The following is a 22,237-nucleotide window of genomic DNA, read 5'->3' as shown; positions in this document are numbered from 1 at the left end:
CCATATAATGAAATGTGAATAATAAATGTCCAAATTGAACTTCGTCCTCTGAAGAGATGAGTATGAAATGACTAATTTGAAACAAACAGTGCCATAATGTGCTAGAGGCAGGATGTGAGTGAGATGTGGATGGGGTGGTATAGTTGAGAGGAAGATGTATGTAGATTGAGGAGCAGGGGTGTTCAGAGGGAGACAAATTAACGTGCAGAGGAAGTGGCAAGACACCTGAGGGAGATGGGTCAAGAGAGAGGTTGGGATGGTAGAGAGAAGAAGAGAAGGAAGTACGAAAGCTTCCACACTGAGGAGAGATTAATTATATTACAAGTTATGCAACTGTTTTGAGGACTTCTATAAAGACACTTTAATAGTATAACACAGTTTGATCACACCCTTTTCTCCATGGTCTACACGAGACATGGCTTTTGGTTCCATATTGTGGCTGCAACATTTACCAATTGGACCTATAGTGTTACACTCTCCGTCCTTCTAAGGAATGACAGATTTTGATATTTAATAATTTATTTTGTTTTTATTACATGTCAAGTTTCAGGCAGCATGTTGTGGGAGAAATGGGCTATTGTTATGTGCATGTAGCACGAGGTACATGGGTGTAGCATATCTGCAAGACAAGATGATGCAATTAGCATCATCACCTGCTGTAGGCTGCATGTTCTTAGACGTCACGGCTTAAAGGTATGTTATGGTCATAGAAGAACTGCAAGAAATACACAATTAGCGATGTCACAAAAGTGAAGCACTTGAAGTTTTCAAACTTTCATTCTGACATTCAATCCCTGATATGTGATCTGTCAAAATGTATTCACACTGTACAGTCTGACAAGACATGACACTGTAACCATTTTAATACAAAAATGTTATAAATGACTGACAGGAGTTATCTGTCTATGCCTAAAGAAGCTTTAATATAGAGGTATTTAAAGAAGAAATTTTGTTTGTCAATTCATAGGTCTGACAGCTCTCTTTCAGCCTCTAGCCCTGAATACTCTGCAAAGGAAAAGAAGTTCGCGAAGAAGAACAAAAGCACAGTTAATATGGAACTGATTAGCAGGTCCAAATCTTACTCATGTCATAGGCGTCCTCAGAAACTATATAATATACCATTTATTCATCAACTAAATCAGCGGATACAATCTGGGTGCCAAGGCTCTTGAAGTACACTCCTGGAAATTGAAATAAGAACACCGTGAATTCATTGTCCCAGGAAGGGGAAACTTTAGTGCCACATTCCTGGGGTCAGATACATCACATGATCACACTGACAGAACCACAGGCACATAGACACAGGCAACAGAGCATGCACAATGTCGGCACTAGTACAGTGTATATCCACCTTTCGCAGCAATGCAGGCTGCTATTCTCCCATGGAGACGATCGTAGAGATGCTGGATGTAGTCCTGTGGAACGGCTTGCCATGCCATTTCCACCTGGCGCCTCAGTTGGACCAGCGTTCGTGCTGGACGTGCAGACCACGTGAGACGACGCTTCATCCAGTCCCAAACATGCTCAATGGGGGACAGATTCGGAGATCTTGCTGGCCAGGTTAGTTGACTTACACCTTCTAGAGCACGTTGGGTGGCACGGGATACATGCGGACGCGCATTGTCCTGTTGGAACAGCAAGTTCCCTTGCCGGTCTAGGAATGGTAGAACGATGGGTTCGATGACGGTTTGGATGTACCGTGCACTATTCAGTGTCCCCTCGACGATCACCAGTGGTGTACGGCCAGTGTAGGAGATCCCTCCCCATACCATGATGCCGGGTGTTGGCCCTGTGTGCCTCGGTCGTATGCAGTCCTGATTGTGGCGCTCACCTGCACGGCGCCAAACACGCATACGAACATCATTGGCACCAAGGCAGAAGCGACTCTCATCGCTGAAGACGACACGTCTCCATTCGTCCCTCCATTCACGCCTGTCGCGACACCAATGGAGGCGGGCTGCACGATGTTGGGGCGTGAGCGGAAGACGGCCTAACGGTGTGCGGGACCGTAGCCCAGCTTCATGGAGACGGTTGCGAATGGTCCTCGCCAATACCCCAGGAACAACAGTGTCCCTAATTTGCTGGGAAGTGGCGGTGCGGTCCCCTACGGCACTGCGTAGGATCCTACGGTCTTGGCGTGCATCCGTGCGTCGCTCCAGGCCGGTCCCAGGTCGACGGACACGTGCACCTTCCGCCGACCACTGGCGACAACATCGATGTACTGTGGAGACCTCACGCCCCACGTGTTGAGCAATTCGGCGGTACGTCCACCCGGCCTCCCGCATGCCCACTATACGCCCTCGCTCAAAGTCCGTCAACTGCACATACGGTTCACGTCCACGCTGTCGCGGCATGCTACCAGTGTTAAAGACTGCGATGGAGCTCCGTATGCCACGGCAAACTTGCTGACACTGACGGCGGCGGTGCACAAATGCTGCGCAGCTAGCGCCATTCGACGGCCAACACCGCGGTTCCTGGTGCGTCCGCTGTGCCGTGCGTGTGATCATTGCTTGTACAGCCCTCTCGCAGTGTCCGGAGCAAGTATGGTGAGTCTGACACGCCGGTGTCAATGTGTTCTTTTTTCCATTTCCAAGAGTGTAGTTAATGGACTGAATCTCTTTTCATAACCAAATAGTGAATGACACCCAAATATCTATGGATAGCATATTTAGCTTCCGAAATAACATTTCCCAAACTATCACAATGAATCGTACTAAATACAGCGAGTTTTAGAGAGATCTTTAATGTGGTGTATGTGAGCTCACTGCTTGCTTAATGTTTATCCTCTTTTTCAATTCCAAACATGAGACATTTACATGTTTTTCATGTGTGTTCAATCTGTGGCATTTATGAGTAGGCATGAGGAAACAGGGATGTTTTGTAATATCATGGGTCCTGTTTCATGACTGGCTGACAAACAAACTAGCAGCTTCAATGTTGATTGTAGTATTTGTTCATTTCCATATTCACACTAGTGTATTATGAGTATGTAGTTTATGTAATATGCTACATTAAGTATCATTCAGATATGCATCATTTTTTGTATATTTTGCTAAACCGTTAGAAAATAACAACTGGTTAACACAATACATAGCTTGCTGAAATTACATACGGTATATGACCTTGCCTGGCTTTTTACAGTTGTTGTTCTTCACTGACATTTAGATCAGTATTGGGTGTACAAAATCCTTGACTTTCGATCTAAGCTCATGTTTCCTACATTTACCTACCACATTGCACAATGAATCTATCTTTTGTTGTTTTCAGACTTACCATATTCTACAGTTATTCAAAAAAAAAATAAAGCTCTGAAGAATTCTGACAATATGTTCACAAAAAGGTACTTATTAATACATTTTATATTACAAATGCCATCAGCCAGCAAGGAAATTCTAAGCAGCTGAAGGTAACAGAACATGTTTCATGCACTTGTGTCCTGTAATCATTCATGACACCCTCAATCGGTTGTGACACTTACATTGCCTTATTGTAGTGTGCTCTATCAAGAAACTTATGAACTTAGCATACCTTCCCTACAGTGGATAAAATTGCAAATGCAAAAAACAAAACTGTCTTCACCACTATAAAAATATTTGATATTAAATGTCAATTATGCATCAAAGCAGATATATGTACCAGGACAGGAAATAGAAAATGAAGCTTCAGGAACTAGAAAATGAAGATTCAGCTGCTCTTTCAATTCCATTTCGCTAAAACAGCAAAAAACAAAAATCATATGGCAGTTGGTAAGACACCCTTAGACTGAATGTACAGAGCCTTCGGAAGCCCACAACAGCTGCTGTACACAGAAGCCACACTCCCAAACCTATGCTACATGGAGCTAACCAGCATTTCGAAGAGCTGCCTTACGATCAGCTATTACCTGTTAGAAAAATATTACTCAATGTCAATTTTTCCAGAAACATCAACTGCTATGTAAATCCATGTGGAAAATATTCGGACAACATCCTGATAAATTATTGAGTCCATTACTGAGAAATATCTTTTAATGTATCTTTTGGGGCAGTTCGAACTTTTACCCTGTGGCTGTTCACATCGCTAATTTTATATTTCTTGCAGTGTGGGAAGTGAAAACTATGTTCTGTGCATCGTCTGATGTCAATAACTGTAGCTCATTCACAGCAAAAATGTTGGTATTGACAAAGAAGTGGTATGAATGCACCGTTGAAGGTAGACCACCCACACTGCAGGTATTCAAAAATTATCCAGAGCACTTTTCAGATGGTTGCAAAAGTTGTAACAAAACTTCCAGTTTATTTTAACTGTTACTGAACCAGAATGCTGTAGGTTACGAAGATCTGACTTTTAAATCGTTAATGTAACTTCCGCTGGAGAACAGTTCATAGGCCTACTATCTCATCAGATTTTATCCACATCTACTTCAAGTGCTACATTTGCCACTCTTAGATATTTGTGCTGATATTCTACTGAAAAAATTAAAATGATAAATTAGGTGAAACAAAGGAACTGATTTCCAAAGATAATTAATATAACGTTACCCCAGACACTGAAAGTATACCAAGAAGGCCAGTACAAATGGTCACATGTTTGATCATGGGAGGATCACGGAACTCTGGAAAAACCCAAGCTGGAAGATGTTTGAAGTTAGATACAAACGATCTGTCGAAAGAGAACTTACGTTTTAAGTACCAATATTAAGTGAGGAATCTAGGAATATATACAGCTCCCAACATATCGATCTCACAGTGATCACAAAGATAAGGTTAATTACAGCTTGCACAATAGTATTTAACAAGTCATTTTTCCTGCACTCCATACTTTAATATACGATACAACAATAAGTACCTACAGCTGTACACTTCACAGCAATTTGAAGAGTAAAGATAGGTGGAATTGTAGAAGTCGATGGAAGAAACCATGCAACAAGTAGCAGACAAAAAAAAACCACTGCTAGGGTGACCTTGAAGCAGCCAATCACGGCTCATGTTTCAGGGCATACAGTAATGATCATAGTGTGAAAAACAAGCCAGCCTGATATGATCGCGTGGCAAGGATCACTAGCAGCGATAGTGTAGGTTAAATGCACCATTAAGAGTCAATGGTCTTGTTTCATCATTGTTGGCCCAAGTTGCCAATCATCGAGGTGGCAGCACGAACGCACTAAACTTACAACTGTAGTATTATTACAATGGCAACATCTTTCCAGCCCACTCTTAATATCCACTAAACAACTTTAGAATCAGCCATAGTCTTAATCTAGCGAAAATCTAGTTGAAAATGAAAATATCACAAGGCATTCCTGTTCCTGCTTCTCATTTCTTCCTCAATGTTGCACAAGTATAGCATTAAAAATTGAACAGTGTAAAGACTTTTTAAAAACTCACTAGTTGTACAGAACGCGATCGCCTCCGTTGGTCAGGGTGTTTTCTGCTTGGTGAACACAAAGAACTGTGCCTTTGTCTTCCTGAAGATTCAGGTTTTAGCAACTGAAACCTGAAATTGAAATGAAAGTTAATGCCAACTTGGTAGTAACTACTAACTTACACTTATTACCAAACTCTTATTTTAAATGGAAATGTAACAGCCAATAATGTGTTACATATAAATTGAAGGTGGAGGTGGGTGGGGGGGGGGGGGGGGGGGGGGGGTGGGGGGGGGGGTGGGGGGGGGGGGGGGAGAGGAGGAGGAGACTATTGATATCAGCTGCATTGGGACTTTACACTGAATCAGAGGTGATGAGCGAAAATGTGTGCCAGACCAGGATTCAAAACCAGTATCTCCTGCTTACTGGACTGTTGTGTTAACCACTGTGCCACACGGACAAAGCATTTATCACAACTCTGTGGACTACTTCAGCAAGCCATTTAGCCAATCCACACTGTGTCACCTATCTGGAGTCCCTACCCCAATGTCCTCCATGCTCACTACTTCGAGATTCCTGCAGGAGGTCCGAATCAATTATATGAATGTGCGGTGTCTGTTCTTTCAGATATGTCCAAAAGAACACCACCACACAATCGTACAGCCAGTGATACAGTTCATTAGTGTTATATAATAATGTCCCTTGAGCGATCCAAAGAGCCTCTAATCCTGTACTATCAAGGATGTACATCAAAACAAGTTTTTTAATATAATATAAACTTTACAATTAATTCCTCCAAAGCTGTACATTTTTCCAATGTTACTATATTTTGATATTGTTCTAATTTCTGCTTTACAAACACAATGAGGTTTGAGATAAAATTTGTTTCTTATGGCATTGTGAACACAATCTCGAACACAATTATTTCACTAACCATAACTACAAATTAAACGTAAAAGTATTTATAGACAAGTCAAACCATAAATTTAGAAACTCTCTAAGAAACCCAAAGTTCCACAGTAAGAACCTAAATGACAAAAAACCCTGTCCACAACAAATGCAAAAAAGAGGTGACTATCATATTGCCAATTTCTAAATGCATTTTAATACAAGCCATACAAGTACTTTATCAAACTGAAATCTCTGCCACATCCTAGTTATGAGGAATTCTGCTACCTCTTTTCCTTTTTATGGGAATGTTGGAATTATTTCCTGCATTCTGTTGTAAATAACTGCTTTTGACATGCAAGTTCACGAAATATGGGCTTTGAAAACTCACTGCCAAAGATCCCAATTATGGACAGACATCCATGCCAACAAACTCCAATATCAAATGCTTTTGAACCGTAGATTTCTCAATTATTAACTAAGCTGTTACCTGGATGACTTTTACACCAATTGTGAACTTGGGAATGTATTATGTTCTAGGTGTGGGGGATGGTAAGGCTGCAGAGAAGAGAAATAGCTGGAGGCAAAGTTAAATGGTAACTAAATGGAAAGACAAGAAGGATGTTACTACTCACAGTACGTTTCATGAAAAACAAAATTACAAAACCAACGTAATCTTAGACCATAAGTCCATGGAGAGCTGAGAAGAATTATGATCAGCTTGTTAACAATGAAATGGCAACAACAAACAACATTATACTTTTACCAAATTCTTGACAACATATTCATGAGAATGAGTCTTCTACTCTGCATAGGAGAGTGCACCTTTTTTTTACTCACCTTACATTAGAACTGCGTACTGAACTAGGATTTAAACCCAGATGCTGTCTTTTGGGGACACTGCTCTTACCAACAGATATCCAGGCACTGGTCATAACCCTCACTCACAAATACTGGGACAGCTCATCATGTGCCTGGATAACTGTCAGTAAGACGCAAATTCCCCTTGCACAACCAACCTCCATAAAAGTCTCTCAGTCTAGCCCCTATTCTATAGAAAGTGGTACAGGTGATATACAGTATACTGGCCCAGCTTGCACTGGTTAAGATGACCCTTTTATGAATTATCAACTTTCTCCTACCTGTTCTCTGTGAAGCTCTCTTAGATGTAGTACCTCGGAACAGCTGTTGTAGCACACTGGATACTTCACATAATGCAACCAAGTAATCTGTGACTAAGCACTGGTGGGGGTACAATGTGTTTATCAGCAAACACTGTAAAATACTATGGTTTCAAATTAGTGCACACATTGTGGCAGAATGAAAGATTCATTCTTGAAACAGCAGGCTGTAGTTACACCACTTCCCCACATCACTGCTTCTTCTAGAAGAGAGCTTGTCCAGCAAGTGATGCAATAAATCATTGTGAAGCTTGGGAAATGGGAGGGAGGACCTAGTAGAATTTTATGTAAGATTCTGTGTTCGGTCCCAGTCTTGCTCTATCTGTCATGTGGTTTCAACATGTGCTTTAATGTACACATATTATGCCTGATCACCGTCAATAACAACTAATACATGGCTGTAACCCATTGTATAAACACTGCCTCACTGGAGAAGCTGCCTGGAATGAAAAGTGAAATTTTAAGTGTGTTCATCAAGTCACATTATAGCACTTATCGTAGTGAAGGGTGCCCCAAAATCCCTCAGGTCGTCAATGAGGCCAAAAAGCTCTAGCAAGTCAATGAGACCAAAAAGCTCTACCTGACAGCGATGAATAGAAACTACCTTCGCGGACAAAAGATAACACCAGATGAGCCGCTTTGGTGTTGTCTGCTAGCACCACCAGAGGGAGCGTGTCAGGAAGATTACAATGTCACCTCAAAGCAGCCAAATTAGGGCTGTCTTATGAGTAAGTGGACCACCATCAGACGGGCTCCACATCGGCAGTAGGAAGGATCCTCACATCAGAGGATGCGGCCATTGATCAGCCAAGTGTGGCCAGTGTGGAGTCAGAGAACGGTGGATTCCCTTTGAAAGCACGCAGGAAAGACTGACACCATTGTGGTCTCCTTCACTGCTCTCTGTTTGGGAAGATCAGGGTAGACCAATCCAAGTACCAGACTTCCAGCAATCTACGGCGTATAACAGACCGAAGGTCTGACTCTGGGACCCCCATTTCCAGAATCTGAATCCTAGTGGCCAGCTTGACCAACAAGTTCATATCATGAAATCCCAACATGACTGGGGATCCAAATGAAAACGACTGGCCGTCCAGCTTGATGGAGGTAAGAGACAAGATCGTGGATATCTGTAACTGTAACTGGTGAGTGAGGAGAGTAGCACTGGTCTATAACCTGAAGGCTGCTAAGGGAGCCACTACAGATTAGGATACTCTTGTCAGTGCAAGAACAAACATGGATAAGGGCCAGTCTAATGGTCATCAATTCAGCAGTGAAAATACTGCAGATATCTGTCAGAGAGTGGAATTCATTGCGCCATGCATTTGAGTATGCAAAGCCTGTTTGTCCATTGATTGTTGAGCCATCAGTGAATATTACTACTGAACCCGGATACGTCTCAAGGACAGCCAAAGAACAGGTGGCAAATAATCCTGGGGTCAATGGAATCTTTTGGTCCAAAGGAGACCTTGAGACAAATCCGAAGTCGGGGCACAAGCTGTGGGGGCAGATGTGATGCCTCCCTGACCAGAGGCAACAGTGGAGGGAGGAAATTGCAGCTCTGGAAGCATGAAACAATTGTAAACCCAGTTCTGTGTCACTGCTGTGGGAGACGGAGCCCCCTTCCAGGGAAAACGACATGGTAGTTGGGAGGTTCAGAGAAGCTACGAATGTGAATAGCATAATTCAGCAGCTATTGTTAGCGCATAGGGACTCCAGCCTCAAGTAGCATGCCATTCACAGGGCTGTTTGGAAGGCTCCTGTCAAGTCGGGCCTCACAATGATGAATGGGGGCCAGTATCAGTAATGCTGAGGATGATGCTGAGCCATATGCAAGACTCCCATAGTCAAGATGGGACAATCAGGGCTTTGTGGAGCCACAAAAGCTTAGACCGATCTGCACCCCAGTTAGTGTTACTGAGGCAGCAAAGTCGTACTGAGGTGTCACCAGCACTTTCACTTAATTTGGTGACGATGGGGATGGCAGATCAGTTTGGAAACGAAGACCAGTCCCAACAAGAGGTACAAGAAGTAATTGATTGCATAGGTAAAGCTCTGGGTGTGGTTGGGCAGTACGACAGTGACAGAAGTGCATTGGCGGCTACAAGAGGGAAAGGGTCAGTACAGAGCAATGCAGGACCTCACTCCTGGGTACGGGGCTATTGAATGAAGCACCCACTTGAACCCGGAATGTACAGCATGATAGAAAGTTCTTGACAAAAATCAGGAATGGACAGCGGAGACCTGGGAGGGAGCTGAACATTACAGATGGTAAAATCGTTATGTGCCCTTACACGAACAGCCGGTCCCCAAGGATGTTCCAAAAGGCACAAGGTCACTATATACAGAGTCCAGCACAAATATACAAACTCCACCTGATACCCTCTCACCGTGTGTACAATTCTTAAAATAACCTCGGTAGCCGCTAAGGACAGGGGTTCAAGTTGCTTGAAACCACATTTCCTGGATGGTAGTACAGAATACTGGGTAAGTACTTAAAAGCTGCTGTAGCTCAGCCAGGTGGTGGAAAAATCCATTCCACTGGAGGATCGGACTGTCTACATATTGTGGGGATACGAGACAAGAGGGGCAGGGGAGTAGGTTATGACCCAGGGTCATGTGCTGCCACCGACATATGTCAGAGGACATAGGTTCCGCAACATACTGCATGGGGAGATCTAGTGTCTCAGGGGCCACTGGGATTTCCACATTGGGCACATAAGTAGTACACACAGAGTCTGCTGGAGTGAGGGCCTTCTTTTTGTCATTCTCCTTATAAGACAAGGACTGGGAAGGCGTCCCTGAATTGGTTTCTGGGACAGGAAAAATGAGAAGACCGGCGGCCAGCAGCTTGTGGTTCCTTCAGTCATCAGAGGTGTCTGGCTGTGAACCCGCCAGAACCGTGGAAGGAAGAGTCCTGAGGGACCTCTTCCAATCTAGAGATGGTGGAGGAAGACGAGGCCCCTCCAGCTGGGTGATAGGGACTGGTGTTCCTCACAGGTGGGGAGCCAATACCCCTGAAGCAGGCGCGATGAAAGCACCACAAGGGCCCACGAACACCTGGGGAACAGGCATCAGTGAGCGGCTCTGAGAGCCCACCGTAGGATTGGTTATTTGGTTTAAAAGGGGAGGGGGGGGGGGGGGGGAGAAAGTGCAACGTCACCAATCCCTTGTTCTCCGTAAAATAATTACACAAAGGAGAGAAGAAAATAAAGAAAGGAGACGTACAGCACAGTAACATAAGAACGACAGGAGGGCACCCAACACTACTATGGACAAAATAGGAAACACAGAGAGAGAAGCAAGAAACAGGTAGAAGGGATAAAAACAAGAGAGGAGATGACTGTGACTGGCCGACCATGAGAATAAAAAGGAAAAGCCAGCCACTCTGTGACACATTAAAACATCCAGCCTAAAAGCATTAGAGTGGAGAACACAAAGGGACAAAGGGCACGTGCGAAAACTTATACAGAATGATAAAACCCACCATCACGTACAAAACGTAAAACTAAATTAGCCAACGAGGCATTTTCAGCTAAAATTAATGGCAACGAGTCCAGTAACTGAAGAGTCCATCGCAGGGCAGCCAAAGGACAGCTCACCAAGATATGGGCCACTGTCAGCCAGGCACTGCACCGACACTGAGGTGGGTCATCATAGTGTAGTAGGTAGCCTTGTGTCACCAAAGTGTGGCCAATGCGGAGCCAAGAAAACCACACAGTCCCTGTGAGAGGCCCACAAGGAGGTCTTCCACACATACGTAGTCTCCTTAATGGCACGCAGTTTGTTGTGTGTACTGAGGTTATGCCATTCCATCTCCCAAAGCCGCAAAACCTTGCGGTGTAGTACTGAACGCAGGTCAGTTGCAGAAAAGCCTATCTCCATAAGCAGTTTCCACATAGCCTGTTTGGCCAGCATGTCAGCAAGTTCGTTGCCTGGGATGCCAAAGTGACCTGGAGTCCAGACAAACACCACAGAATGGGCTGGATCGTTCCAGGGCATAGATGCACTCCTGGATGGTCGCTACCAAAGGATGACAAGGGTAGCACTGTTCGATAGTTTGTAGGCTGCTCAAGGAGTCAGTACGGAGAAGAAACGACTCGCCAGGGCATGAGTGGGTGCGTTAAAGAGCATGAGAGATGGCCACCAGCTCTGCAGTGAAAACACTGCAGCCATCTGGCAAGGAATGCTATTCAATAAGTCCTCCATGGACATACGCGAAGCCAACATGATCATCAGCCACTCAGCCATCGGTGTAAACCATTTCATGGCCTCAATACATGTCAAGAATCGAGAGGCAGTGGCAGAGGAGAGCCGCGGGATTAACAGAGTCCTTACGGCCATGTGAAAGGTCCAGGTGAAGCCACAGCCTAGGTGTACACCATAGAGGTGTACATGAATGGACCTCAAAAATAGGTTGTAAAGATAAGGACTCCAGTATGGAAAGAAGGGACTGGACACGAACTGCAATTGGAAGTCCTGACCTGGGCAGCCGATGCGGGAGATGAACCGTCGTGGGTGGGAAAAGGAGACGGTAAATCGGATGCGCAGGAGAACTACAAATGTGTGCAACGTAACTGGCCAGCAATTGTGCACGCTTAACCTGCAATAGAGTGACTCCGGCCTTTGCCTGGACACTGATCACCGGACTCATCCTAATAGCTACTGTTGCTAGGCAAATGCCACAGTGGTGCACTGAGCCGAGTAAACGCAACGCTGAGGGCACTGTCGAACCATAAACCAGACTCCCATAGTTAATGCGGGATTGAACGAGGGCTCTGTAAAGCTGCAGCAGCTTAAAGCGATCTGTACCCAGTTGGTGTTGCTCAGGCAGCAGAGGGCACTGAGGTGCTGCCAGCACTACTGCTTAAGCTGACGGAGATGAGAAAGCCCCAAGTCAATCGGGCATCGAAAACCAGTCCTAAGAATCAATATATCTCCACCAAAGTGAGTGGATCATCATGAAGGTAAAGTTCTGGTTCCGGATGAACGATACGATGCCAACAGATGTGCATAACCCACAATTTGAGGCCAAAAACTGGAAACCATGGGCTAGAGCCCAAGACTGCAGTTTATGGATGGCTCCTGTAGGCACCGCTTAGCAACACCAGTACTGATGGAACAGCACGAAATGCAGAAGTCGTCTGCATACAGAGAAGCTGAGACAGATGGACCTACAGCTATTGCTGGACCATTAATGACCACTAAAAATAGAGATACACTCAATACAGAACCCTGCAGGACCCCATTCTCCTGGATATGGGAAGAACTATGGAAGGCACCATAATTTAAGACACGGAAAGTACGAAGCGACAGGAAATTTTGGATAAAAATTGAGAGCGGGCCTCTGAGACCCCACTCATATAATGTGGCAAGGGTATGATGTGACCAGGTCGTGTCATACGCTTTTTGTAAAGAAAAAAAAACGGCAACCAGGCGTTGCTGGTTGTTCAGATGGCAGACTCGAGGGACACAAGATTATCAGTGGTAGAGCAACCCTGGCGGAAGCCACCCTGACATGGAGCCAGTAAGCCACATGACTCCAGGACCCAACCTAACTGCCGACAAACCAGATGTTCCAACAGTTTACAAAGAACTTTGGTGAGGCTTGTGGGCCTATAGCTATCAACATCAAGCAGGTTTTTACCGGGTTTTAGCAGGGGAATGATGTTGCTCTGCCGACATTGTGGTGGAAAGATGCCATCGCACCAGATCCGGTCGAAGATGACGAGGAGATATCGCTTGTAGTCAGATGAGGAATCCGACTGTGGATCCGATCTGGCCCAGTAGCAGTGTCAGGGCAATGAATGTATAAGGGCACAGAGGAGCTCCAACTCTGTAAATGGGGCGTTATAGGATTCACTGTGGTGTGTAGTGAACAAGAGGACTTTCCCTTCCAGCCGCCATTTGAGAGTGCGAAAGGCTGGCGGCTAATTCTCTGACGCAGAGGCTCGAGCAAAGTGCTTGGCATCTGACTGTGGATCCGATCTGGCCCAGTAGCAGTGTCAGGGCAATGAATGTATAAGGGCACAGAGGAGCTCCAACTCTGTAAATGGGGCGTTATAGGATTCACTGTGGTGTGTAGTGAACAAGAGGACTTTCCCTTCCAGCCGCCATTTGAGAGTGCGAAAGGCTGGCGGCTAATTCTCTGACGCAGAGGCTCGAGCAAAGTGCTTGGCAATCGCGATTGCGTCGGTAGGTAACACACTATTTCTGTTAACACCAGGAACACCTTTTGGGGTCTGGCAGCCAAAAACACATTTGATCCTTGCCCAGACTTGGGAAGAAGACGTATGGCACCCAATGGTCGAGACATCTCCCCCAACACTCCTGTTTCTGTCATTCTATAAGCTGGCAAACACGGGCACGGAGCCGTTTAAAGGCTATGACGTGCTCCTGGGAAGGGTGCCGCTTATGCCGCTGTTGAGCTCACCGACGCTCTTTAATTGCCTCAGCGACTTCCTGTGACCACCAAGGGACTGCCTTTTGTTGTGGGCCCCCTAAAGAGCGAGGGATTGCATTTTCTGCCGCAGAAACAATTGTGCTAGTCACCTGCTCAACCATCACATCCATGTTACGATGTGGAGGAGATTCAACAGTGACAGCAGAGGTGAAAGTTTCCCAGTGGATAGATGGGAGAAGCCCTGGGCTGCAAATTGATAAATCAATCACCGAGTAACTACCATGAGCCACACTGAAACATGTGGCGGCCCCAGTATTTAAGAGGCAGAGGTCGAATTGTTTCAGTAAAGTTTCGACATCTCTGCCTTGGCCAGTAAGCATGGTGCCACCCCACAAGGGTCTATGGGCATTAAAATCTCCCAGACGTAGGTAAGGTTTAGGGAGTTGATCAATCAGTGCAGCTAATACATTCAGGGGTACTGCACCATCTGGAGGAAGGTATACATTGCAGACAGTTATTCTGACAGCCACAGCTTCAAGAGGGTTTTGAAGGAGCACAGTTTCACTACACACTGAGTTTAGGGCGTAAATGCAAAGTCCACCTGACACTTGATTATAGCCGCTATGGTTCCTGTAATAACCCTTATAGTCACAGAGAGCAGGGGTCCGCATTGCCGGGAACCAAGTTTCCTGGAGGGCAATGCAGAAAGCAGGTGTAAAGCTTAACAGCTGCCATGGCTCAGACAGGGAGTGGAAAAAAACCGCCACAATTCCACTGGAGGATGACTTCATCGTTAGACTGGGAAGGCATGGAACATTCATTCAACGAGGCAGTTTACACCTGAGGGTCACCTGCTGCCACCGACTTATTGCCTGAGCAGTCTATATCCGTTGAGCCTGAGGGTCCGGTGAGATCTAGAACCTCTGCGGATGCCAGAACCTCCACCCCATCCGCAGACGCAGAGCTTGTAGGTAGCAGTGGTGTGGATGCCACCGCAATTCCCTTGGTCTTGGGGATCTTTTTGGATTTCTCTCACTGCTTTTTGGGTTTCCCTGGCTGGGAGGACTTCACTGATTCAATCTCCAGGACTGAGGACAAGTGTGAAGCCCTACAAGCAGCTGCTTTTAGGCTCTTCAGCCACTGGAGGGTGGGGGTCATCTTTCCCACTAGCAGAAACCTGAGAAGGGACCCCCTCCTAGCGAGAGGAGCTGAAGAAAGCCTCTGAGAGGTGACTGGGTTTGGCAGAGCTGACGGGGCTAGAACTGTTGTTTCGGCGGTGTAAGGCGATGTCATACGTACAGGATGTAGGCATTCAAATTTCCTCTTAGCCTCCGTGTAGGTCAGTCAGTCCAGGGTCTTTTACTCCGTGATTTTCCTTTCTTTCTGGAGAATCCTGCAGTCAGCCGAGCAAGGCGAATGGTGCTCTCCACAGCTGACGCAAATGGGAGGTGAGACACATGGAGTACTGGGATGTGACAGGCATCCGCAATCTTGGCACGTGACGCTGGAAGTGCAGTGTGAAGACATATGGCCGAATTTCGAACTTCCAGCATTTAAAGCACCGCATTGAGGGAGGGATATAGGGCTTTACATCACAGCGTTAGACCATCACCTTTACCTTCTCGGGCAACGTGTGACCCTTGAAGGCCAAGGCGAAGGCACCGGTGGGAAAGTGATTATCCCTCAGACCCCGGTGGACACGCTGAACAAAATGTACACCTCATGAGCTTTCAGCTCATCGTCAGACTGCAAAAGAAGGTCCCTGTGGAATATGATACCCTGGACCATCTTTAAGCTCTTATGGGACATGATTGTTACAGAAACATCCCCCAGCTTGTCACAAGCGAGTAACGCCCGTGACTGGGCAGAGGATGCTGTTTGGATTAAGACTGATCCAGGTCTCACTTTGGACAAGCCCTCCACCACCCAAACTTGTCCTCTAAACACTCAACAAAAAACTGAGTGTTCATCGTCATCAAAGATTCCCTATCAGCTCTCAAACGTACAACATACCGGGGCGAGTAAGAGCTGCTCCCATCCTTAGCCTGACGTTCCTCCCATGGTGTGCCCAGGAAGGGCAACGATTTAGGGTTGTATTTCTGTGCGTTTAGAGACTGCTTGTGTTTGACCACCAGCAAGAGATGATGTACTACACTTCATTGCGTGTCATTTGCCTGATGCCACCCACTCTGACCAGTGGTCCTCCCCACGGGTGCCACCCAGGTGCAACAAAGGCCACCTGGCAGGATGGCCATAGCTGGGAGTCCCGATGTCCCAAGGTGACTGGCTTTTACTCCTTGGCATACTTGGGGAGTTAACGGTCCAGGCTTCAGCAGAGCGATCTCTGTGTGGTCAGGGGGCTACAAGCAACAAGGTACATGGCGGCCCCACCACAATGGACTGACTATCGTGCTGGATATCAGGTGCAACCAAACAAACAAGTCCATTATCACCGTCAGCGTAGATAATGATACTGCACAGCTGATGGAAAAATACGCAACCAAGAGGGTGACCTCGACCAACAGTTGGAGAATGAGCAGAAGTGCAGATCCATGTCAACGAAGGATACGAAAGGTCTCGGCGCATGATGGACATGATGCATCATGTAAAGCGCCCTCCCCCAGTTGGCTCGCTCTTCGGAAAAATTTTGAAAAATGGAGGGTAAACCCTACAGCAGACTATTACATAAAGGCCGAAACGTGAGAGACTCTTTTTAGTCTCCTCTTACGACAGGCAGGAATACCTCGGGCCTACTCTAACCCTCGGACCCGCAAGGGGTCCCATCGTAGGAGATGGGATAGAGGACGGCGCCGTCGACAGAGAAGCCAACGATGTTGCAGCTGTACAGTAAAATTGTCATGTGTATGGGATTAAGATGCCGATATTTTTTCTGGCGTCTTGATATGTGAGCTTGTCCAGAGTCTTATACTCCTGGATTTTCTTCTCATGCTTAAAAACTGAGCAATCTGGTGAGCAAGGAGAGTGGAGTATGCTGCAGTTTACACAGATGAGGGGAAGACACAAGAAAAGTTCACATGCAGCAGACGTCCATAATCCCTGCAGACAGGGGCACTGGTGCAATGGGAAGATGTATGTCCGAACTTCATGCCCCTGTAGCATCTTACGGGAGGAGGTACGTAGGGTTTCATGTGACACCAGTAGACCATCACTTTGACCATCACTTTGACCTTCTCAGGCAATGGACAATCCTTGAAAGATAAGCTGAAACCCCCAGTAGCAACCCTGTTTTCCCTTGGTTCCCTATGGACTGATAACGTGCACACCCTATCGCTCTACGTTTGCCCACAGTTCATCATCTGATTGCAAAAGAAGAGTGCGCTGAAAGATGGCACCCTGGACCGTATTGAGACTCTTGTGAGGAGTGACAGTCATGGGAACGTTACCTAACTTTTGACAAGAGAGCAGTGCCTGTGTCTGGGCAGGAGATGTTTTAATAAGGAGGGAACTGCTCTTCATCTTAAGAGTGGCTGCAACTTCCCCATATTTGTCTTCAATGTTTCCCACAAAAAATATAGGCTTTGTGGCCAAAAAAGTGTACCTGTCAGTCCTGGTACAGACCAGGTATTGGGGGAGGATTTTGCTCCTTTGTTACACCCACAGCATGGCCAGTGAAGGGAACGCATTGGGATCTTACTGTGTTGCATCATATGAGGCCTTTCCACTTTAAGAGACTGCTGGGGCCTTGTGACCACCAGTTACAAAGGAGCACCTCCCTCATCCCCAACATTACCCTGGACTGGAACAATTGAACTATGTCCTTTGTCAGGGCTTTTATTATCTGTCATCATGCTCAGAAATGAGGGACATCCTACCCGACATCCTTCCCACCTGTCCCAAACTTTTAAGCCATTCCCATATCATCCCTGTGGAAGACCCAGGTGCAACACCTGCCCAATCCACCCGCCCAGAACTTCCTACTCCAGTCCTATTACAGAGTTACCTATCCATCAGAGGCAGGCCCTCTGTGAAAGCAGTCATGTTATACCAACCCTGCTGCAATCACTGCACAACTCTATGTTGGCATGACAACCAACTAGCTGTCCACCTGAGTGAATGGTCACTGCCAAACTGTGGCGAAGAACTAAGTTGACTACCCAGTGGCAAACAAGCAGCTAAGCACAACATGCTCGATTTCAATGACTGCTTAATGAACCAGGCCATCTGGATCCTCCTCTCCACCACCTGTTTTCTGATCTACGTAGATGGACATTATCCTTGTAACGGTTATTCCATGTAAACGAGGAATCATTATCAAAAAATTAATTTTTCTGTGGGAATATTTTCCCCTGTAACATATGTAGGTTGGACATTGGATTTTGTTGGCAAGATTGATTTTTCCCTCCAAAACCTATTGTTTACTTGTGGAAGCCGTTGTTTTGAAGACTATATTGTTGAGTTTGTTCATGCAGAAGATTTGATCAATTTCAAGGCAAGGAAAAAATCATCAACTTTATAATAATTCTTTATGGTTTATGTACCCTTTCAAGTGCATAACTACTACTACTATTTGGTATATTTTTAAAAGCAAACAATTTAGGTATGGCAAATACAAGAACATTTATATAACCTAACCCAAAATGTGTAACATGAGTTACCAAATGCCAATTTTTTTTAAAGATTTTCACAAAATACATTAAAGTATAAAAACTTATATGCCATGCCGACCTTCACATACGTGTACCTGATAATTTGGTGTCTCAAATTTCCTCCTGGAAGCATTCTCCTTGTATAGGATATTTAATTCATGTAACATGAGTTATTTGTGTAACGTGAGTTACCATAATTTTTGTTGGATTAGTTATAATTTTGAGCAGTCAGATTGGTTCTGCATTACATAAAACACAACTGCCAATATATTACAACATATTTAATGTAGATTATCTCCATATGCCACATAACATCCCATACAGAATAGCTATTTACTTTACAACAATTTGCAATTTTTGCGGAATGCCTTTAAGTGCAGCTGCAAAGATGAGAAGAAGGCAGAATTTGAAAGATTAAGGCAGATATGAAGAGAATAAAATCAAACACAAGGAAACTATGAAAAAATTCAGGAAAAAGAAGCAGGAACAGGAAAAATGTTTGAGTAAAAGAGAATGAGAAAGGCTTGCTGCAGACAGGAAATGGAATGTTTGAGAAAGAGTTGCCAAGTACAGGAAACGGCTAAAGGAAGCATCTTCAGCTACACCAAGTAGTTCTGCCTCTCCACCATATAAAAATGGGCCTTCATTGGGAAAAGCCATATCAAAAGTGAAACATGTACTTCCAGCATCACCCAGATAACAAAAATGAGTTATTAAAAGGCTGTATCATACATTTCTTGAACCTTTAGAAGTAGAAAGAATCTCTAAACGAAAAATATGTGATGAAATAATAAGTGCAGTGAGCAAATTCTATGAAAAGTGTAATGTAATTAACTGTCAGAGATAAACTTTATCTCATGCGAAAAGTACGATGCCCACAGTAGAGAGTTAAGGTAACTTCATTATGTTGCCATACAATGTGTTTAATTTATTTATTTATGAATATTTTCTTTTATGATAAATAATGGATTTGTTTGAGAGGATAAATGTTGTATATTTATATGTATTTATTTATACGTGTCTTTGGAGTGTATTAAGGTCAGAAGACCAAAGAATCTGGAATGCAGGAATGTCTGCAACTTCCGGGCACATGTTGGCTTGCCCGCCACTTCTTTGTCGGTATTGGAGGGAGATGGACGTGTTTAAGTGACCAGTACAGTATAATGCATTTTTAGGGTATCAATGTTCGAAGTGAAAATATTGTAGTTACTAAACAAAGAGTACGAATAAATATTATTTTTAGCCGAAAGTAATTCGAACCCGGTAGTGTTTATTTCAAACAAGAAGAAAACCCAGGCCATGCTTGTTAGAGTAATGTTTTGCAGACAAAACCCCTAGACAAACGAGATCTGCAGTGTGTAATCTTTCACCAGCTACTAATAAATAAGCCTTGCTGAAATTGTGCTGGAACTACTCGTATTATTATCAATTACAAACACGTGGTGCGAATGTGGTCCTACCACAATATACAGCGTAAGATTCCACATCATTCAGTTATCAAGAAACGAGATAGGTAACAACCAGTACAAAAGGAATACATTAACAGACAGGCTCCTGGACTGAAAGACGTTGGGACTGTAAAAGATGAGAAAGGTAAGAGTAAGCTGCAAGTACAACACTGTTTTCTTTGAAAGAAGCCCAAGCAATGTTTTGTGAAGAAAATGGCAAAGTGATTGGTAAAAGTAAATTCCCAGAATTAAGACCCAAACATGTCATGCTTGCCAATAAACTTCCACACAATGTGTGCGTCTGCAGATATCACGAGGATTTCATACGTGCTATTAATCTCTTCATAACATAGTACCTCACATACATAAATACACCAGTAACTGGCCAGAATTTTTTGTGTGTGCAGAGCCTACAGCCGATTGTTGGTTGGGAAAGTGCATGAAATTTAGAGATTTATTGGCAGTTCATCTTCTTGATTTATGTACTGGTGTACAAGAGTACAGTGTGAAATGGTACGTGTGGCAGGAGAGTGATGGCAGAATTTTTAAACTAGAGGAAGAAGCTACATTACAGAATCTTATTGATCATATTTTTACCATGGGACCCAAATTTTCAGAGCACTGCTACTTTAAAGAGAACAATCAAAGAACTATCAGAGTGATAAGGAATCACTGCTTTCTGCGATGCTTACTACCATGATGCAAATATATTTTTCTGAAAATTTTACATGTGTAAGGCATGATGAAATTCAAAGTGCACATTGGCAGCAGAATCAAATTAGTATTTTTACTGTCATGATTTGGCATTCAGATACTTCTCACCCCTACATGTTGGTATCTGATAATCTGGACCACACAAAAAACACTCTCATTCCCTATGCTGACAGACTTCTTGCACTACTAAAAATGTTAGAGAAGTTACAATCTGGTCAGATGGTCCTGCTTCCCAGTTTATTGCAGAGGCTATAAAAGTTCTAAGTAAGAGTCATGCCAAAAGAATTACATGGAAGTACTTTGCAACTTCTCATGGGAAGGGACCAGTGGATGGAATTGGTGGGGCTGTCAAACGCCAAGTTTGGTCTCATGTGAAAAGCAGGAAATGTGTTAAAACAATGCAACAGATTTTGTAAAAGCATTGTTGGATTGATCTTCTAATGTGGCAGCAGTTCTTATGGGTGAAGAAGACTTTAGCCAAAGCAGCAAAAAACTACATCTCTCGGCCTTAATCGAGAACTGCAAGTTATTCTTGAACATTTCAAAAATTCATTACTTGGAACTCTATACTAATGAAGTTGTAGGACACACCACTTAATCAGCTGCAGAGGAAAACACTAAGAACAGTAAAATCACTAGATATACAAGTAGATGACTGGGTAGTGGTAAAATATGACAATTCATATTTTCCTGGTAATGTTACTAAAATTGAAAATGGTGAGTTTAAAGTTGGAGTTGGGTCATTCCATGTCAAGTGGCCTAAATTTAGACAAGCTCCCCACTCGATCATCTCCAATTTTGATGAAATTTTTACAGGACGTACATATAGACCTTATACAAAGCACCGCCAAATTACAGCTTCATAAGTAGTATAGTGGGGCCACTAGCCACCTTTTCGTAAAGGCTTGCTTCTTTTTTGACATTGCGACTGAAATGAATAAATGATCAACTTTGTTTTACCTTTGTTCAGGATCTAAGAGACCTGTTGTGCTGAAACTTTGTAATCCTGTGCAACTTTTTGGGTACAATAGCTTAGTTGTAGTACTAAAGGTCAAACTATGGTAAATTCATCATATTGTGCTATCAAGAGTGGCCCATAAATCTTGTCATACCAAATAAATTTCATTTACATTAAATTAAAAAATACATGTACCAGTCATACTCTTTACAGTTCACTAGCCAAATATATCAATTCTTATTAATTCATTTCCTGAAATTTGTTACTAATAGCAATTACAGTTGATTCTAACAAGCTATAATGCTGGCCCATTCTTGTAGCGGAGCTGGAATGACAGAAATAATGTGTTGGTTTGGAATCCAACAAGCATCCTGCCTAGCTGGCCAATAGAATGAATGTTCAGGTCCATTGGGGCGCATGAAACTGACTAAAACATCATTTTCTTCTTCTGAAACTTCAGACACATTACCAATCTACCATTTTCCATCATTGTTGTTGTGATCTTCAGTCCCGAGACTGGTTTGATGCAGCTCTCCATGATATATCCAGGCAACGTATTGGCCTGGTTGTAAGGCTGTAATATTTCTGAATGAAACTGTTGCTTGACTTTGGTCAACATTTGCCACAAAAAAATTATCATTAGATACTCTTCTAATACAAACTTTATTTTCATTTAATGGTACAAAATGGTGATTCT

At 44.1% G+C, this 22,237-nt stretch overlaps 1 protein-coding gene across 2 annotated transcripts in view; it reads right to left on the bottom strand.

Annotated features, from left to right (window-relative positions):
- The window catches only part of LOC126458103 (targeting protein for Xklp2 homolog), a 152,576-nt gene that overhangs the window by 108,506 nt on the left and 21,833 nt on the right, over positions 1-22,237 (bottom strand). For both annotated transcript variants that reach the window (XM_050094929.1, XM_050094928.1), the window contains exon 3: positions 5,367-5,475. In XM_050094929.1, coding sequence (XP_049950886.1) covers positions 5,367-5,475 — 109 coding nt within the window. The remainder of the gene's footprint in view (positions 1-5,366; positions 5,476-22,237) is intronic.

Source organism: Schistocerca serialis, chromosome 2 (assembly GCF_023864345.2).
Source record: "Schistocerca serialis cubense isolate TAMUIC-IGC-003099 chromosome 2, iqSchSeri2.2, whole genome shotgun sequence".
NCBI classification, from domain to species: domain Eukaryota; kingdom Metazoa; phylum Arthropoda; class Insecta; order Orthoptera; family Acrididae; genus Schistocerca; species Schistocerca serialis.
The sequence above is the reverse complement of the archived record's forward strand: the minus strand, read 5'-3'. Positions and strand labels throughout refer to the sequence as shown.